The sequence below is a fragment of the Pteronotus mesoamericanus genome, unplaced genomic scaffold, assembly GCF_021234165.1.
Source record: "Pteronotus mesoamericanus isolate MK-2021 breed Mesoamerican mustached bat unplaced genomic scaffold, CSHL_Meso_final contig_68, whole genome shotgun sequence".
Lineage (NCBI taxonomy): Eukaryota > Metazoa > Chordata > Mammalia > Chiroptera > Mormoopidae > Pteronotus > Pteronotus mesoamericanus.
This window is the reverse complement of record NW_026555234.1, coordinates 2,185,610-2,205,510: the sequence shown is the minus strand read 5'-3', so window position 1 is coordinate 2,205,510 and position 19,901 is coordinate 2,185,610. Positions and strand designations below refer to the sequence as shown.

The following is a 19,901-nucleotide window of genomic DNA, read 5'->3' as shown; positions in this document are numbered from 1 at the left end:
ATGCCCCGTGCCACTGCGGCTCCCTCTCTCAGCAGCCCCCCGACAAAGCTCCCCCTTCTGTCCAGTGCATGCACCGTCACTACGGACAACAGCTTTGGGAACAACACAAGGTCCCTGTCAAACTGGGTGTGGTGAGGCAGGGGGAACGGAGTGGAATAAACTCTGGGGGTTTTATTCTCTGTTTTCCGGAAATGGAGCGTTCCCCGGGGAGCAATGTGTCCGTGGCGGGAGGGAGGAGCCCAGTGGGGGGCCGCCTGCTGGCCTCGCTGCCCGCCCCCAGCTGAGGTGCAGGGCAGTGGGGGAAGCTGTGCGGCCGCGCTGCCACGGCCCAGGACCTCGGTCCCCCTCCAGCACCGGGCACCGCGCACAGCTCTGTGCCAGGCTGCGGGCCAGAGGGGCCGCGGACCCGCCCCGGCCTGCGTGGGGCTCACATCAAGCGGTTCCAGGGACCTGTCGCCAGGGAAGCTGGGGCCCAGGAGAGTGGCAGTACGGGAGGCCATGGTGGGGGGGCTGCTCCCGGCGGGAAAGGCCTGGGCGGTGCCTCCTGCTGCCCGGCAGTGTCCCCACCTCTGAGCCCCGTGGGGTCTTCGCTGATGCAGGCCCAGGGTGCCGGGGCCCGGCCTGCGTGGACACTTGGATAAGCCGGTTGAATGAACGAACGAGCAGGCGAACTGGGACTGAACGGAAGCTCCTCTGAGCCCGGCTAGGGAGCTCGAGGCCACGGTCAGCGTGGACAGCGCCAGGCAGGGCAGGGGGGTGGCTCAGCAGTCACAGGTTGAGGCCTGAGCGGGGACAGTGGCTGAGTGGATTCTGGAAAGGGAGGGACTGTGGAAGGCATCCACGCTTGGGCTCATGCGGGGGTTGGGTGGTGCTGCCACCCACAGAGCAGGGACAGGGACAGTGAGAGGCAGGCTGTGCCGGTGGGAGATGCCGGGACAGCTGAGGGTGGCAGTGGGTGGGCAAGGAGGGGCTAGAGCGTGGGCCTCACCGGCGCCCGCGGGGGAGACGGATCGCGTGCAGGATGCGGGCCAGGGCGGGGCTGGCCGAGGGCATGGGGAGACGGGGACCTTTCCAGACGCCAAAGGAGGCTGCGTGCCTGCGGTCCCGGTGATCCCCGGGAAGGAGGGCTCAGTCTCCTGTCGCAGGCGGGGGAGGAGGCCCGCAGGGTGGGGCTGGGGGAGGGCGCCTTCGGCGTGCGGCCGCCCGGGGCCCACCCGCCGTGCCTTGGCTGGGCCCTGCCTTTGCTCTGTAGCTGCGACCCCCAGGGAGGGAGGGCATCCAGCCCCGGGGAAGGCAGGGAGCCTGGCGGCCCCACTCACCGGCAGACGGCACACACGAAGCAGTCCGGGTGGTAGGTCTTGCCCAGCGCCGACACCACCTCGCCCTCGATGAACCGGTCACAGCTGAAACAGCGGGTCCCGTAGAGCCTCTGGTAGTCCCGTGTGCAGATGTACTCGCCCTGGCGCACGAAGAAGCCGCCCTCGGCCAGGTCGCAGCCGCATGCTGGGGGCGGGCACGGGAGGCCGGCATTAGCGGACGAGGGCGGCATCCCAGGCCCGACCGGCCCAGGTGGGCCTGCCACGCACAGGCCCCCACCGGACGCCACTCAGGGGGTTCACGGAAAAACCTCAGGGGGCCAGGTCCAGACACGGGCTCCAGCGCTGGCCCCTCAGCCTGGAGTTGAGTGGACTTCCTTGTGGAAGCTTCCAGAAAGGGGCACTGGCCTGGGAGGACACCCTCAGCACCACCAGCCTCCTTCCCTCACTCCAGGACCCCACCAGGGTGACGCGCTGATGTCCCCAGCCCCTCTGTTGCTTCAAGCTCTGGTCTCCATCGGGGAATGGGACAGGTCAGAGGCACCTACTACGTGCTGGGCCCTGTTCAGGGTGGGGAGACCACCCGGGGCTGATGACAGAGGAGCCCCTAGAGTCTGCCGCCCCAGACCCCTGGAGTCTTCCTGACCCTCCCCCACTCCTCCTGCCATGGGGACAAATCCAGACCCCCTGCAAGAGGGAATGAGGCGGGGACACTTGGCCGTGGACCCTCTGGTCCCCTGACCCCTCACACACCTCCTGCCACAGGAAGCTGCACTGTAGCGCCTGGTAGAGGCGCTGGGGAATATTGCAGGTGGCAAACAGGGCCCCTTCCCTGGGGACAGCCGGCCGCTCGCCACCGGGACCCCTGAGCCTCCTCCCCACACACTGGCGCTCCAGCCCCAGGGCCCGTGGGAGCCGGCGCGGTTTCAAGGGGCGCCCTGCCTGCCCCCACCGCACTGGAGGCCGCAGAGCGCCCGGCAGCCCCAGCAGAGGCCGGGCGGGCGCCGGGTCCTCCCCACACCCCCCCAAGAGAGCGTACCGCCTGCTGAATCCCGCGTCACGGCACAGGCTGGACAGATGTGCCCGCTCGGGAAGGGCAGGCTACCTGGAGCCGTGCAGAGAGATTTATTGCCGTTTTCCGCAAGCCCCGCCTGGGGCGGCTCAGCCCCTGAACAACAAGGCAGCTCGCGGACGCCCCCACTCTGGCATCCGGCCGTCTCCGTTCTTCGCGAGGGTAGGACGGCGCTGGCTGTGCCCCGGAGGACGGATGTGCCCCGCTTAGACGGGGGTCCCCGTCACGGACGCACAAGACATAGGCTCTTGAGCCACTGGCCTGGCAGCTGCCAGTGGGGTCGCCAAAGCCAGGCCCGGACAGGCGAGCCCAGACCTCGGCTTCCACAAATGCTAGTCCGAGTTCCCAGTAATTTTAAAGCCCCCGGGGAAGGCGCCATATTGTTATTACATCCTGTGTTGCCTGCTGGAGCAGCCAAGGCCAACGGGGGCCGTGGAGTGGCTGTGACCCCGTGTCAGCCCTGGCACTCCCTGTGGTCACTTAGGAGAAACGCTCCAGAGGGGTGGGCAGTAGTGGGAAGGCGCTTCTGGAACACCCCTTGGCACGGACTCTGAAGAATGTGAAAGCCGCTCCCACCAGCTGGCCAGCGAACTGCCCCGGGCCCCTCTCCAGGGGAAATGACCAGGAGTGCCAGCGGGCAGCCGGCCAGGCCGGAGTGGGCTGCGGCATCCGTGAGGGCCCTGCAGCCAGCCATCGCTGGGCTCGAAGACCGGCAGCCTGGGCCCCAGTCCCCTCACTCCTGCTCCCCCGCTGTGCGACTCTGGGCAAGGCACTCACCCTCTCTGAGCCCCAACTCCCTGCCTGTAAACGAGGGTCAACCACGCCCAGCGGGCACCGGTGCTGAGCTGGGGTCGGCGTGTGTCCCACCGCGGAAGGAGGCCCAGCCCGCGAGGGCCTTGTGTTTGAGGACTCGGGGCCCATGTGGGAGCGGGCGGCGGGGAGCTTCTCCGGTGGGAGGTGGGCTCCTCAGTGCTCGAGCTGAGAGGCTGCGGCTGCAGAGGCGGGTCCACAGCAGGGCTCATGCCTAAAAGCCCGGCACCCAGGCCAGCCTGCAGGGCTGTGACCCGGCGCGCCGAGGCAGGTCCCGCGGTGGCTGGGGGCAGGCGGTTCCACTCTCCCAAGCTGCTGGGCGGCGGGGGGGCCGTTTCGAGCCCGAGCAACGCAGAGGCCTCCAAGGCTTTGTGCGCCTGGGTCTGCCCTGACCTCCGCCCGGGGTTCCCCGCCCGGAATGACAGGCTGCATCATCGGAGACCCCCTCCTGCTGGGACGTCGCCGCGCTCTGCCCCGTGATCCCCGTTTCCTGGCCGCCCTCCAGAGGCCGCGCTGTGCGCAGTGACCTGTGCCCTGGGCCGAGGGTGACGCACTTCCGCCTGGGCTTCCCTTTGGTCGGAGGCCCGTGGTGGGTCTCCCGTCGAGGCCCTGGGAACATCCCAAAAGGTGACCCAGTGCAGCTCTGTTCCCAGAGGGGGGTGTCCCTGTGGACAGCCCAGCCCACCGTCATCAAAGGACAGGCAGGAGCAAGGGCTCTCCTCCCTGGCAAGAAACGTCCCCTCCCTCCTGCTTCCTGGGCTCTTTCCAAGGTCCTGGAGATGGCTGTCTCGCTGCGGAGCTCCCCCTCCCCCGCTCTAGTCCTGGTGCCAAGGCACCTCCTCCACGAAGCCCTCCCTGATCCCCACGTGGAAACAGCAGCTTCCTCCCCTGCGCCCCGCCCCCGCCTGGTCCTGCTCCTCTCCTTCCCCTCCCCCGCACTCACTTCCTGGCATATAATAGAAAGTACGTATTTATTCTGTCCTGTGTCGACCGTCTGTCTCCCCGCTCTAGGACACAATCTCCACGGGGCCACGGACGTCTGCTTTGTTCACAGATGCATCCCAGGCACCCAGAACATGCCTGGGCATAGTAGGTGCCCAATAAACAGTTGCTGAACGAAACGGAGCTGAAGAAACGTGCCTAAGAGCCGCTCAGCTGGGGGCGGCAGCGCTGGGACTTGCACCCAGACCTTCAGGCATCAAGGCCAACGCTTGGGCCAGGATAATGATGTCATTTCTCTCAGGGAGTGTCCCAGGTAAACTGAGACGTGTCCACAAGCACCGAGGTGGCAGGGACCTGCACACCGGGGCCTCTCAGGTCAGAATCGGAAGGTGGCACCATCGTCCTCTGAGCTCACAGACCTGCTTTGTCTCACCCGGCAACACGCTCCCAGGTACAGACGGGGCTGATGGCGGCGACCACATCCCACTCCGCTGGGCCTGTGGGGGTCCACGGGGGACCCCGTTCTGGCCAATGCACCATGCTGGGAGTCTGCGGGGACCTCAGGGCAAGGGCTCTCCTCCCCGACCAGAGGGCACTGGGCAGGGATAGGGCCCCTTCTCCCTGCACCTCCCTTCCCCGGGAGGATGCGATGCCTGGAGCCACAGCAGCTCACTTGAGACCATGAGGAGAGGCACTGTTGAGATGCACAGGATGGGGGGTGCGGCGGGGAGGGGACAGTTGGGAGTGGGGAAGTGGAGAAAGGACCTGGGTCTTTGAGGACCTTGTTGAGTCACTGCATCAACTGGCTCTGGGGCTGAGTGGCCCCTCCAGGTTTGATGTCGGGGGATGAGCACCCTTGTTGTTTGGGATGCTGGGGGCTGGGCGTTCTTCTCCCCCTGCAGGCGCCCTCCATGACTTGCAGGCTCGGCGTGCGCAGGACAGTCGGGATGAAAGGCCAGGACGAAAGGCCAGCCCAAGGCCCAGGGATCCGCGCGCGTAAAACAGAGCCGCTGTTCGAAAGCCGGCCGGAAGCCTCAGCTGCGGTGCCTCATCGTCCAGCAGGTGCGGCGGGCAGGCCACCTACGAGGGTGAGCCTCAGAGGACAAAGTGACCCGCCCTAGTGACACGGGCCGGGGGGAGGGGCCCCTGGGCAGCTGCCACCTCCTGGCAGACCAGGTGTCGACTCCACTCCAGGAGGCTGAGCCTGTTATTGTGTTGCTAAGATCTGCACTTACAGAAAACCCTTCTAAATACAGCGGGCACTTCCTCTTCGTGTTTTAAAATAAGCTTTTACGAAAGAGCAACCTAATGGCTTTTGCTTTTCAGTAACGTAGCACATGGGTCTTTGTGGAGAGTGGAGGAAATTGAACCAGACAGGCCACACGATGGCCTGGGACACTCTGGCGAGGGGGCGGGGCGCGGCAGGCGGGCGCCAGCCAGGGCGGTGGCCCCCCACCGGACAGGCCTCCCTCAATGCCGGCGCCCGGGGCGGCTGGACGGGGCTCCCGCCTGTGGGGATGCCGACGGCCCCCACGCTCCCAGCGCCGCCCTGGCCGCGTCAGGCCTTGTCCCTTGCCTCGTCTCTCCAAACATCCCCCAAGCAGCCGTGCTGGGACGCCCACGTCCCCATCGCTAGGGCTCCAGCAGCCTTCAGGAGGGCGGGGATCATGGGGACCTGGGAGGGCAGGTGCAGTGGGGAGAATTCACCAGGGACGGGCCAGGCGGCCGATGTGCAGGGGACCCCTGGACCCAGAAAGTTCAGGGGCATCAAGGGACCCTCAGTGACAACGCCTGGCAGTCACCCAGGCCCAGAGATGGAGCCCAGCGCCTGTGAGGGGCAGGCGGGGTTGGGAGCCCGGGGTGGGGCAGCTCTGGCGTCCTCCTCGTCCTCCCTAAGCGACAGGCCCCTGTCGCTGCCAGCAGCCCCGTTTCTCACACTCGGACCCCCCATCCCGGGCCAGAAGGCACCAGGCGTCGCTGGGCCCACCCGGGGGGCAGGGCGGCAGAACTACACGCCGCCTTCCCACAGGGCCCGCGGCAGTGGCACGGTGGCTGCCAGCCGAGGCCTCCGGGGCTGGGGTTCACCGGCCGCATCGCCAGGCCTCCGCAGCCGCCTCAAGCGGAAGAAGCCACCGTCCCCCGTGGGGCTGCTGGCAAGGCACGGATCCAGCCCCAGCCTCGTCTCCCTCCCTCTGCTGCACTCAGCACGCAAACCCTGGCTCCCCCTCCGCACGGCCCGGCTGCCCCAACACCGCACGGCCCTGCCGCCTGGACCAGCCTGGCCCCCAGCTGACCGGCAGACTCCTCTCTCCAAGCTGGAGCCCACACACCTCCTCCCCCGTGACGCCCCCTCTGGAAGCTTCCGACCCTTCCCCATGCCCCGCCCCCTCCAGCACCTGGTTCTCCCACGAACAGCGAGCCCTGAAGCCACGCTGCACACCGTGGCTGGCACGCTGCCCTCACCGTCCAAGCTGGGCTTGGCCGGCTCACTCTTCCAAGAGCCCGGGCCAGGCCTGGCCCCACAGGGGCATCCCGTGACCCCGTGGGGGGTGAATGCCGCCTGCGGTGCCCAGGCGGGGCTGCACAATGTCCATTAACACACGCATCTCTCTGTGACCTGCATGTGGCATCCTTCCCGCCTGTGTCTGTCCCCTGAAAGCAAACCCTCAGCTCCCAGGGCTCATCCCGGTCACTCTGGCCAATGTCACAGAGAGCCCTGGACGCCGAGGGCAGCATCCTCTCCGGCCCCAGGCGCAGGGGCGCCGCCCCGCTCCCTGCAGACGGGCCAATGGCGTGTCCGCACCCTCAACGTGAGTCCCGTACAACAGCCGCGGGGGCTTGGAGACCGCGCGGGATTGGCTTGGTTGTCTCTCTTCTTCCCCCAAACGCTATTGTTCAGATATTCTTAGGAAACCGAATGCAAACACACGTGACTGACTGGTGCTCAGCGGAAGCGCGTTAGCTTGAGCATGAGGAGAGGGAGAAGCCGGCGGGAGGCTGGCGGCAGAGGCCGGCTCCGACGGCGGGACGCCTCTCGGTCCTTTTTGGTTTTAATTTCATCTCTCCTCTTTCGTGTTATTTGGATTAAGTATGTGATCTGGGCTGTCTTTTACATTCAGAGAAAATAAAGGCCATTCTCACTTGGCAGGACGGCAACGCTCTCATCCTGCTCCGGGGTGGGGGCGGCCGCGTGGGGCCCCGCGCAGTTGCGGTGCCCGCCATGGCTGCTGCCGTGCCACCAGCACTGACCCCCTGGGCTGGCTCCTGGCCCCCAGGCCGCTTTGCTAGGGCCACTGGATCTGAGTCCCCGGACGCGGGTGCCGCCGTGTGAGGCCACTCCGGGGCCTGGACCCCGCCCTCCAACCCTCCCCACACCCGCAAGTGACTTGGGCCCCATTGAAAAGACCTCAGTGGCCTATGACAATTCTGGACGGAGGGTTTTCCAAGCCCCCAGACCCGACGGGCCTCCCGGAGACACCCCCTGCCCCGAGCCGCAGCTGCAGGCGCCGGGCAGATGCTCACCTTTGCAGACGAAGCACTTGATGTGGAAGTACTTGTTCTGGACCCGCAGCACCTCTCCCTTGCAGACGTTGCCACAGGTAGCGCACAGGATGGCGGTGCTGGGCGCTTTCTCCAGGGGGCTGTGGGCGGCCGGGGGCTCCGACACTGCGGGGGAGGGGAAGGAGCCGTGTTAGCAGGCAGACTGGCAGGCATGGTGGAGGGGAGGAGCAGACCTGCCATGTGCGGGCACTGGCGGCCCTGCCCCCGCCAGCACAGTCCCGGGCATTGGGCACAGGCTCGCCTTCTCCCTGGGGACCAGCGGGAACCAGGTATCGCGGTCAATGTCAATGAGGGCTCCCGCCCCCCATCCCCACGAGCACACTGGCAGCGATGGGGGGACCGCCACCTCCCCCGAGGACGGTGGCTCCCCTGCCACCTTGACCTGGCACGACCCCGGCCCTCCATGGCCTCAGAGCGCCCACCCCGGTGAGCTGGGCAGCCCCCCGCAGACAGGAGGCCCAGGTTCTTTCGAATGCAAGGACTCTGGCCACCGTCTTCCTGGGGGCGTCCTTCAGGTCCCCTCTGTGTGGGGACATTGACCTGCTGCCCCCAACCACGGCCCAGGATGCGCACGGAGGGGCGGGTCACGGTGGACAGCAAGGGGCCCGACTGGGTGCTCCTGGGGTCTGGGCGGGGCGTGTGCTCCTCACCCTCGCCCTCCCAAAGCCCCTGCGGAGGCCGGTGTGCGGGACGGGGTCAGAGGGCTGCCCCTCGCGGAGCTCCAGCCACGTGCAGACAGCTGGGCGAGACATCCCAGGCTGCGGCCCAGGCCCGGGGCCGCCCGCCGCGGGGGACCAGCCCCCTCCAGCGGGTCGCGTGGTGCGGCCGAGGAGGAGCTGGTCAGAGGCGGGGCTGCGGGCGGCACCGGGGCCTGCCCGGCAGAGAGCGCAGCCCACGCAGGGGCCGGGGTGGGCTGCCCCCACGTCCTGCACTGGACCAGCTTGTGAAAGCCGCATCTGCCCCCTTACCTGTCGCCCCGGATGCCCCTTCTAGGGGCCGCCCTGGCCTCTCCTGGCCCGGGCTCCACCAGGACCCGAGCCCCTTCCCCCGCCAGGGAGCACTCCGGCCCCTCCGCCCCTTGGGGTCTCCAGCAAAGGCAGGTGACGATGGCCGATGGCTGAAGGCCGACGCCCTGCTCCAGCCTGCCCTGTATAAAGAGCTGTCGCCTCCTGGGCCTTTCTTAGTCCCAGGCCTAACGCCACTCTCCTGCCTCAGTCTCGGCTCCCTGCCCTGAGGTTGAGACCAGACGGGGTGCATTGTGTATCCACTGCTACCGGGGACAAGCAGGCCACCCCCTCGCGGGCCCTCCAGGGGGCCATCCCTCATCGGCCAGGTCCTGCCTCGGAAGGAAGGGGGCTGGGGCACCGACCCCACCTCCTGTCCCCCTCGGGGGGAATCCCATCCCCCCTTCTCTGGGCTGCCCGGTGCCTGGGCTGAGTGAGTCCGAGGGGTTAGCAGAGGCCTGAGGAACTGCTGCTGTAGCTGCTAGAGCCACAGGTGGGCCCAGGGGAGGTGGGCGAGCCCGAAAAACACCTGCCACGCTTCCTCTGACATTGAGGCACATTCATACCGCCCCGCCACACGCGCGCGCGTGCACCTAGCTCTGATGGACGCCGGGGTGGAAGGTCACGTCCCCGCTGCAAAAACTGAGGAGGTGGATCCCACACTGAGGAGGACACTCCTCCATCAGCCTCCCACCTGCCCCCTCCCCTTGAAGCCCACCTCCCGACGGCCCCCAGTCGGGCCAGAGCAGGGCCCTCCCCTCCTCTGCAGTCCTTGCTCACGGCCGGCCGGCAGCACAATGGGGCCAAGCACAGTGGGGACAGCAGGCCTCCCCAGGAGGAGGGCTCTGAACACCCCCCGGGAACAAGAAGCCACAGGCCTGGAGAAGCAGGTGCAGGAAGGGGTGAGCAGCACCACGCCCCACATCACGCCGGCCTCGCGTTTCCAGAGCCCCGGGACGCCAAGCCGCGGCCTGGCCGCGCAGAGCCAGCAGGACCCGCGAGCGTGGCCAGCGGCCCAGGAGCCACGGTGGCACTTTCGGCTCTGGGTTAAATGTCCACAGCACGAAATGCCCCACGCTCCTTTTCTCTGTAGAATAACGGCAGACACGGTCTCATTGATTATTTAATAAAATGGATGGGAGGCGGCAAAATGTGAGGATCTCCTGGGCTTGACTTGGAGACTCACCATGCGGATGAGCCTCGGCAGTCGGGGTGTGAAACCTCAGATGGCGCGTTCCTGCTCCCGCGGGGCACAGCCCCGGCTGCCCAGGCTCACGTGGGGCGCACGGGCCACGGAGCGCCGCCCGAGGTCAAATCGAGCTGGCCGGGGCGGGGGGCGGAGACCGCCCCTCTGTTATCTTCTCATCTGTCAGGTGCACGAAGGTCGAGACGCTACGGTCTCCCTGCGAGTGCTCAGGCACGACCTCGCACTGCGGAAGCTGACCCCCATCCAGTGCAAGGGAAACGTCAGACCCCACCCGCGGGGGTTGCTGTCAGGGTGCCGCGGCCCTGCCGGCGGCGGGGTCCAGCCCCGGCCGCGCCTCCTATATGCTGGACCTGGGACCCCCGGACGTCCACCGGCTCGTCCGTTCACATCCCCGGGCCGGGAGACGCTGGGGCCCTGGACCAAAATGTGCCAGCCCAGCGTCCTGCAAACGCTGAGTGCTCAACACACGGCAGCTGTTGCCATTGGCCGGGTCTCACAGCCTGAGTCACCCGTTTCCTGGTTACTGGAGATATATTTGGTGTGAGGGGAGCTGCTTGAAGACTTGGTTTAGTGGGAGGCCCTGCTCCGCCCCCCTGCAGCCTTCTCTGGAGACTCCGGGGCCTCTGTGCAGGTGAGAGCGGCGGTGCTTCCCTCTAGTGGCAGGAAGAAGACACAACACCGTGACAGCGGACACCTGTCTTCACGCAGGTACCGCAGGTGCAGGTAGGGGGTTCCCGGCCAGCCCGCCCCGGCCCCTCTGCCCGCTGGGCCCTGGGGTCACACCTGTGAACCTTGAGGATTTGGGGCACGGGCCCCACACCCAAGACGGACTCGCTCCTCCTGCCGCTGCCCAATCAGGGCGGGGCCCGCCGTGCCTGCGGGCAGAGGAAGCTCTTCCGCTGCTGCTGAGAGAGGTGGCCCGCCCGACTCCAGCCGCGGTGAGAACGATCAGGGCCCGCCCCGCGCTCTCTCCAAGCAGCTCCAAGACAGGGAGGCGGCGGTTCTGGCCACGGCCCAGGTCCGGCGTGTGAACGTTACAGAAAGAAGCGAACTCTCAAGAAACAAGCTACCAAACCACGAGAGGATGTGGAGGGACCCGACAGGCGTGTTGCTGAGGAACAGAAGCCAATCTGAAAAGGCTGCTCACTGTCCTTCCAACTCCCTGACGCTCCGGAGAAGACAAAGCCATGGAGACAGTGGGAAGACCGGTGGTCGGGGGCGGGGCGGGGGGCGAACAGGCAGGGCGCAGAGGGAGCCGAGGCCAGCGGGCCGCTCCCCGCGGTACTGGAGGGCGACGCGCGTCACGGTCGTATTTGCCCAGACCCGCGGAACGCGCGGCACCGAGTCACACTGTAGCCTTCTGTTACGGACAACGTATCAGGATGGCCCATCAGTTGTAAGTACGGTGCCACCGATGTAGGATGTCAACAGTGGGCAACTGGGGTTGGGGGCGGGGCATGTTGGGAACTCTCTACGTTCTGGTCAACTTTCCTATAAACTGAAAACCGCTGTAAGATACAAGGTCTGTTCAACTTTTTGAGAGCGGGGTGTGGGGGGAGAGGGGTGCGCACGCCGCCCGGTCTCCCAGGCCTGCACACCAGTGAGGCCGGCTCGCTCCACTACGACCTCAAGACTGGCCCTGACATTCGATTTTCCACGTCCCTGACTGAGGTAATCACACAGGGCATACACTCAGGCGGTACTAAGGGTCAGTCGCACGAGGGCTGAGACCATCTCACCCCCGGGGACGAGGCCCCAGCCCTGGGAGCCCCCGCCGGGAATCCATCAACACCCAGGGCTTTCGCTCACGAGAGAGGGACGGGCTCTCACCTAGGGCCCTCCCCGGCCCTGCCGCCTGACCGGGACCGTGAGCAGGGGACGACAGAGAGAGGCCCGGGGCCGCGGGGGCCGCGGCAGGGAGATGCTCCGTGAGCCATCACGGAGGGCTCTCGGGAGGAGGTGACGGGCGGCGGGCAGACACCTTCTGGGCCAGCAGCGCACGCACACGTCCCTCACGGTGCTCGTCTTCCCCGCGGCCCTGGCCACACTGGGTGGCCTGTGCCCACTGGCTCGTCTGCCTCCGCTGGCCTGAGGCCCAGGCCCAGTGCCCATGTCTGAGAAGCGTGTCCCCTGCTGGGGGCGCTGGGGAGACCAGAGCTGCGGGCTCTGTGCCCACATCACACCACGCGGCCGTGAGCACCCTTGCGGCTTGCGCGCCCTCGAGCCCAGGACGCGCTGGGGCTGGGCTTCTGGTTGCGTAGTTAGCGGCCCGGGAGGGTGCGCTCGCCACTCTCCCCCTCCCTGCCAGGCGGCCGCTCAGCCCTCAGACACGCTTTACAGGCCTCGTCGGCCACAGGAGTGGGTCCGGGCCCCTCCTGCCCTCCCAGCCCCCGCGTTGGAGATCCCACCCACCACTCGCGAGCGCTCACCCCGGGCCTCCAAGGGGGCCGGCTGCGGACTGTAACGCGGGGCTGCTCCCTGGCCGCCGCCCTCACCGCCGCAGCCTCCAGCAGCCTGGCCCCGTGAGCGGCCGGAGGGCCATGCGGTCTGACGGTCAGCACATCCCCCATCCCCATCCCGCCGAGCTCTGGCTGGCACGGGGCCCAGGGTGAGGCCGGCAGACCCTCCCTGCCGCCAGAAGCTCGCACATGTGGGGACAGATGTGGGAACGCCCCCCTCAGAGCTCATTGCGCTGAAGCTGCCAGTCGGCCCAGGGACGTCCCTCCCGGAACCTGTCCCCACCCAGTCTCAACCCTCACATGATCAAGCTTCAGGGACCCACTACCTGCCACCCTGGAAGTGACCTACGACCTTGAAAGGGGCCCGCTCCCCCAGACATGACCTGCGTCCCTGGAAGTGACCTCTCCAGAGTGGCCTGGCCTCTTCCGATTCCCCGTGAGCATCGCCTCTGGTTTCTCCTGCGGAGCCGAGTGTGTTCATCTGAGCCCCCGACCTGCCCCAAGGTCAGACGGTGCCTCCCCGCGGTCACACATCAACTCCGCCCTCCCCCGGGTCTAAGAACTGAACGTGGGCGCGAGCACAGGCGTGTGCTGATGGAACTGAGTGCGTGAAAATGCCTAACACAGACGTCCCCGGCTTAACGATGGCTCGACTTAACGATTTTTCCACTTGACGGCGGCACCACAGCGCCGCGCACGCAGCAGAAACCGGCGAGGCCGAGCTAGGTCCGGTGTGCTAAATGTGTTTCCAGTTAGGATGCTGCAACTGACGATCGGCTTCGCGGGAGGCAACCCCATCGTGCCCTGAGTCGGCGAGCCTCTGTGCTCCTAAGCTGGCCAGCTGCCCCTGCACCATCAGCACCTCTGGGTGCCCTGCCCAGGGATGGCCCTGCCGGGCGACTCAGCTTCCCCCCTGCTCGCTGCACACAACACCCCTCTGCGGTCGCCTCTGCTCCTGGCAGCTCGGTGTGGCCCCTGGGAGACCAGCTCCCGGCTCGGAGCCTGGCACCTCATGGTGCTGGGTGACGTCGTGTCCTGACGCGTGGCCTCCTTGGACACGTGTCCGCGACCCCCTCCTGCGGCGTGCCTTGGGTGCATCCGTGTGCCCCGGCAGCGCGCTGTGCGCCCTCCGCTCCTGGAGGTCTTCGCCGCACTTGTCCTTCGGCTCCAAGGATGGTGAGGGGCAGGGCTGGCACTGGTGTGTGCGTTTGGGGGCGGGCAGGGGGCTCCTTCCAGAGGCAGGCGCTGGGAGAACGTGGCCGTGAGCTGTCCCCGGAAGCTCGGCCAGCCACAGGGCTGCCAGCTGACTTCGGCTCGGGCTTCGGGCCAGTCCTGGGGCTCTTCACGCTCTGAGCAGCCGGTCCAGGCGCCCGCGCCACCCACGTCCCCGGAGCATGTCATTTCATCCCCGGAAGAGGAGCCCTTCGTGCCCGGAGCGGCATCTGAGGGTCTCACGGGTGGCGTTCCGGAAGGGCAGCGCTCAGTGGGCATCTGGGCACCCCCGCCTCCCCACCCCCGACACACAGGGAAACTGCCATGCCTGGTGAGCCTGTGGCCAAGCAGGGACCGGGACTCGGGGCTCCGGGCGCCCATGCCCGCGATTGTTCCTGTGTCACGCCACCATTGCCCAGGGCGGCCCCCCCGGATCAACAAGTGACCTCGTCTGGGTCTGCAGCGTAAGCCTAGAGCTCAGTGCACCGCAGATGCCCAACAGATGCTCATTAAATCTAATCGGGACCAGGAGACGCATCTGGTGACTCAAGCCCCATACAGGGCACCGGCAGGGAGATAGTGACCAATCCCTGTGACACCCTCACCTCTCAGCCCGGGGCCCGGGCCGTGCCAGGCACTGCACGTGGCGATTTCCATCGGATGCCCAGGTCGTGGAGCCGGAAATGGGCGGGCACAGCTAGGATTTGAACCCGGGCCGCAGGATCCCCACGCCCACCGAGAGGGTCCGTGAGGCTGAGCTACGCCCGCCAGGGCCCCCGCGCGGGCCATCTGCCATGAGACCCCCAGCGTGGGAGCTCAGTGGGCTGCAGGCCTGCCCACACCACCCCCAGGGTGCCCCGGCCACCTCCGAGTCCCAGCACCCTTTCCTGCCCAGGCCCTTGAAGTCGGGGCTGCAGCCTTGACCTCAGGTACCAACCGGCCCGGTTAGGGGTCCTCACGCCCCCCGCCCCACTGCCGAGTAACATCGCAAGTCCAAACAACCCTTAAAAGTCCTTGGCTTTGAATCCAGACAGGGTGGCCGCAGAGGGTCTGAGAGCTCACAGCCCTCCCCTCGACCTCTTCTCCCGTCCAATGTCCCCGGAGGACGCCAGCCACTGTCTGGAGCCTGCGACGTGCCTGTCATTTCCAGTCCGCACGGCGGGGAGCCGTCCTCTCCGGAGCATGTCCCAGTCCGCGGGCACATTTCACGTGCCGCACCCTTCACCCATGTGAGACGCACAAGGCCACGCACTTCAGGGCACTCAGAGCCGTGTGCCAATCACAGTCAATTTCAGAATGTTTCCACCGCCCCACGAAGAAACCCCGCCCCCTTTACCATCACTCCCCATCCCCCGCCTCCTGCCTGGCAACCGATAATCTACTTCCTGTCTCGAAGGATTTGCCTCCTCGGGACAGTTCACAACCAGGGAATCATACCGTCCGGCGCCTTTCGTGCCTGGCTCCCTCCACTGAGCGTGTGTTCTCGAGGCTCACCCACGCTGCGCGCGTGTACGGTGGGGCGTGCCAGCGCTGCCTCCCTCTGTCCGGCCGAGTGAGGTTCCGCCCGTGTGTGGACACAGCCCACGCAGCCGCCCCTCAGCCGGAGGACCGGGCTGGTTGCCACTTGGGGCTGTTACTCGCACGTGGCCAGGATTCCATCTGTCCTGGGAACGCGCTCAGGAGCGCGCTGCTCGGCGGATGCTCGCTCTACATCTAACTGCTGCCTCGGCGGCCGCGCCATTTGGCACCCCCGCCAGCAGCGGCGTTGGGGGTCCAGCTCCTCCGCATCCCCGTCCACCCCGGTGACTGTCGTTTTGACAACAGCCGCCCCGGTGGGTGTGAGGGGGCCGCCCACGGCGGCTCTGATGGGCACGCAGCCGAGGGCGAAGGTGCTGAGAGCCATTCACGCCCCAGCGGGCCACCTGTACACCTTCTTTGGAGACGTTCTATTCAGACCCTGTGTCCATTTAATTTGCTGGTCTTTTTATGAGTGATTTATACGTTTCTATATTCTAGATGCAAGTGCCCTCCTCCAACGTGTGACTGGCAAATACTGCCTCCCGCGGTGTGGGCTGCGTTTTCATTTTCTTCCCGATGTTCTTGGCAGCCTCAAAGTGTTTCTCTTCGTGAGGCCCCGTTTCTGTGCGTCTCCCGAATCACTGTGTTCTTGGGGTCATGTTGAACAAACCGCTGCCTAAGCCGAGATCCCAAAGATGTACCCATTTCCTTGCCGTTCTTTTTAGTTTTCGCTCCTACTGTAACTTTACATAATGAATCACATTTCCTTTACTGCTATTTTTATCGGGAGTCCACGCCTTCATCTGTGCGTTGGCAAAAAGGGTGCTTGTATCGGTGGGTTCACGCCATTTTCCCATCGCTCTTTGCCGTCGGCGTTGCTGGCATCAACTGGAGGAAGCACAGGGTGTGGAGGACACTGTGTCCTCAGCTGCGTGGGGACCCGCCCCACCGCTAGCATGGAAACTCCACGTGAGAACTGGACATCATTATGTGTCCCAGCTCTTGGGACCCACCAGTGTTTGCAGAGTGACCCGGCCTGCCGCAGGCCAGAGGGGGACGCCACTGAGGGGAAGGCTCTGTCACGGCTGCCCAGCCAGGGGCCACCCACTGCGCATGAGCCTTGAGCGCGGGAGGGGGCCTGAGGCCCGGGGTGGAGCATCCGGGGATGGAGGCGGCGCTGGACCCCGCCCCTGGCCTCTGGGGGTGGGGGCGCCCTGCTCCCCCTCACTCGCGCCAGTCTCCTCTCCCCCAGCCCCGATGCCCGAGCCTTTGGCGCCAGCCAGCCTCCCTGCAGGCCACCTCGGTGGACCTGAACTTGCTCACTGGTTTTATCTAAATAGCTGATGGCCCCCCTTTCTTGTGTCTGCAGCAAGAGAGCTAACGTTTTTATAATTTTCCTTGGAGCGAGCAGGCCCCGCAGCCTCAGCTCAACTGGCACACTGGGCTGGACGGCTCTCGGCTAGGGGGCCGTCCCATGCACTGTGGGCGCCGAGCTGCGTCCCTGGCCTCCGCCCCGGGTGCCTGGAGCGGCCCTCCCCAAGTGACAGCCGAGGAGCCTCCAGACACTGCCCCGCAGGGAGCAACATGGGCCCTGCCTGAGAACCTCCGCCTTACAGGAGGGGAGGAAGGGGCAGAAGGCGGGGAAGGGGCCGGGGGAGGGGCTGCGGGCCCTGTGGGGTCCGAGGGCCCAGAGCCAAATCTCGCTCGGATGGCCCCCACCCCCCCCCCGCCCCTGAGTCTCACTGTATTCATCTGTGAAACGGGGCCACTCCTTGGGGCTGGCATCACGAGCCCCCGGAGCCGGTCCCAAAGCCCGGCACTCGTAGGTGCTGGCCCTCGCACCGGCTGTCGGCCGCGGAGCCCCGTCGCGCCGCCGCCTCTCCCATCAGCCTCCGAGCCCATGGCTGGGGCTCGAGACTTCTAGCTGGGAAATCGCCACCCCTTCCTCCCCGGCCGGGGGTCTCGCCAAAAGGGTGGTTTGGGGCCGTACCTGCCTCTCCTCCAGGCATCCCCACAAGCACGGCCTCCTCGCCAAGGGCCTGCTCCGCGGCGGCAACGGGCAGCGGCTGGACTGGCGGGGCGCCTCTGCGGCCAGCGCCGCCCAACGGACACGCCGCCGGGTCACGCGGCAGCTGCGCCCTGCTGCCCAAGGCGGGGCAGGGCCACCCCTTCCCGGCACACTGAAATAGACGCCGCCGCACTCCAAAGGGGCACCTGTTTCCCAGGCATCTGGGAAAGGGACTTTGAAAAGACACACGGGGCGGGGGAGGGGCCGGAAGGGCCGGGAACACTGATTGCCCGCGTGTGCCAGGCGCGGGGAGAGAGGGAACGCGGCCTGGGGGTGGGCACTGCCCGTGCCGTGGCCCGGGGCCGCCCCACAAAGCCCATGTGTGGGGGCTTCAACCACGGACATTTCTGCTCTCGCAGCCCCCGGAGGCCGGAGTCTGGCCCGGAGGAGTGGCCAGGGCCGTGCTCCCTCTGAAGCTCCGGGGAGAGTGTCCCCTTCCTTTCCCAGCTCCCGGTGGCTCCGGCCGGTCCTGGCCTAGTGGCCGCATCGCTCCAGCCTCTGACACCGTCTTTACCTGGCGTCTACTATGTGTCTACGTGTCCTCTTCTGTCTCTGGTAAGGACATCAGCCATTGGATTTAGGGCCATACTCACCCAGGACGCCCTCATCCCCAGCCTTATCTTGGTCACACCTGCAAAGGTCCTTATTCCACATGAGGTCACACGCTAAGGTTCCGGGTGGACACGCATTTGGAGACGGCCTCCTTGTGCCCTGCCCGCTGCGGTGCTCCTCTGCTGGTCCTGGCGCTAAGGTCGCAGAAGGTGGAAATATTCCCTGACCCACCAGCAGTGGAAGAGGTGAGGGCCGCCTGGCCCCTGGAGCGCGACGGCAGGGAGCCCTGGGCGCCGTCGCGGTGAAGGGCACGCGCGCCGTGTGCAAACCCAGCCGTGAGCGTGCCGGACCGGGGTCCCACAGCCGAGGGGCCTGGGGCGCCACTGGTCATGAGTCACGCCTCACGCCACGTGGACAGGGAGCCGCTCTGGGGTGAGTGAAGTTCACACCGCAACAGCACGCGGCCAAAGACATGGTCCCCCGAGCGCGCGGGCAGCCGGGCGCCCACTGACCTCTGTGAGTCGCGCCCAGTGGACGGGGAGGGTGACCACCGATCCCCACAGGCAAGTCCGCCTGGAGCTCCCCTACCCAGCCCGGGGACCCGCAAGTGGGTACCAGCTCTGCTCCTAAGGCAGAGGCTTCCTTGCCCTTGGGCTTAAAGTGAGAAGAGCGTCCCCTTTGTTTATTCTGCTTTCTGTGCCCTGCGGCCCTGTGCTCAGCTCAGCGGTGATGAGGACAGCAGCCCCTGCTGAGCACTCCGCAAGCCCCACAGGCCGCCGGCGCCCGAGGCGGGAATCACAGCCGTGCTTCCCCGGGGAGGACACCGAGCAGAGACAGGTGGAAGGAGCGACAGGCAGGCAGGCGGGGCCGGAGCTGGCGGACAAGACCGGTCGCAGGCCCGGAGCCTGAGAGCCTGCGTGGCCAGGGGCCCGCCGCTGGCGACCGGTGCCGTACTGCAGCTCTGCCTCCACGCTTCCCAGAGCCTTCCAGCTGAAGGTCAGGGGGAGTCACGGAGAAGCAGAGCCGGGCCCTGAAAGCCCACGAACCTCAGGGTCAAGGGCACCAAGGACGCGCACGCCACGGATCTCACAGCAGCACACGGAGGGACGCGCGGGTCAGAGGCGGCCCACACGCAGGCGTGCGCACCTGCGGGGGACCGGGCTGGCCCGCCCGCACCCTGCCCCTTGCTCGTGTCTGGGACGCCGGGCAGCTTCCTGTCCCACGACCGTGTTTGCTCACGTGGCTAGTCTTGGCCAACAGCACAAAGGTGAGGTGACAGAGTGCCAGTTCCGGGTCTAGGCCTCAGGCATGGCCGCCTGCCCTACGATGCGTCTGCCTTCATACAAGGAGAACATTCCGGCCGGCCTGCGGGTCCCAGGGGGCAGGTGTGAGAGGGGCCGAGCCGCCGGCGGGCAGCCCGGCGGGCGCAGCCGCTGCCCCCGCCCCCGCGCGCAGGCCCCGAGCGAGGACAGCTGGTTGCTGATGCCCCGAGCACCCCTCTCCCCGGGCCACTGCAGCAGAGCCCCTCTCCCACGGGGGACCCTTAAACAAGACAAACGTATTATCTCCCGGTGCAGAAGGCCCAGCGCCCAGAGTGGGCCTCCCTGGGCTTAAACGCAGGGGTGGGCTCAGCGCCTGCTCCTTGTCTTCCAGCCTCCGGCGGCGGCCACATCGCCCTTGGCTTCAGGGCCACGTCGCCTTCTTTCCTCTGCGCCTGTCTGTGCCCTGCCTGAGCTCTAAGAACAACCGTGCCTGCTTTCAGGGCTCATCTGGGGGAACCGAGGACAGTCTCCCCGTGTCAGCGTCCTCGGCTTAATCCCATTGGCAAACACGCGTCTGTCCCAGGGATGCCCCGGTCCCCGGGGCCTGTCGGGGGACCAGCTGATTTTGGGGGGACCATTTTCCGCACGAGTCTACGCGGTGCGTACATCCATGACAATGCCCTTGTTCCTCGTGATAATACTCCGCTGTTTTCCTCTTCAACGCGACTTACGTAACAAATGTGACCCACTAATCTGATTGTGGGCCATAAGTGGGTCGCCTTCGCCGGCGTAGAGATTCCTCTCCTGACCCTGCGTGTCAGGTACCCCTGCCAGGGCGGGGACCCGAATCCAAACTATGTCGGTTTTTTAAAAAGACAGAGAAGGGCGCTCTTTCTGCACATCTTGGGGGCAGGGCTG

General features: G+C 66.6%; 1 protein-coding gene across 2 annotated transcripts in view; it reads right to left on the bottom strand.

Moving 5' to 3' along the window:
- The window catches only part of ABLIM2 (actin binding LIM protein family member 2), a 77,786-nt gene extending 60,608 nt beyond the window's left edge, over positions 1 to 17,178 (bottom strand). For both annotated transcript variants that reach the window (XM_054581908.1, XM_054581907.1), the window contains exons 1-3: positions 17,092 to 17,178; positions 7,663 to 7,806; positions 1,320 to 1,503 (exon numbers count right to left, since the gene is read on the bottom strand). In XM_054581908.1, coding sequence (XP_054437883.1) covers positions 1,320 to 1,503; positions 7,663 to 7,806; positions 17,092 to 17,110 — 347 coding nt within the window. In that variant the 5' untranslated portion in view covers positions 17,111 to 17,178. The remainder of the gene's footprint in view (positions 1 to 1,319; positions 1,504 to 7,662; positions 7,807 to 17,091) is intronic.
- Positions 17,179 to 19,901: the final 2,723 nt, after the last annotated feature.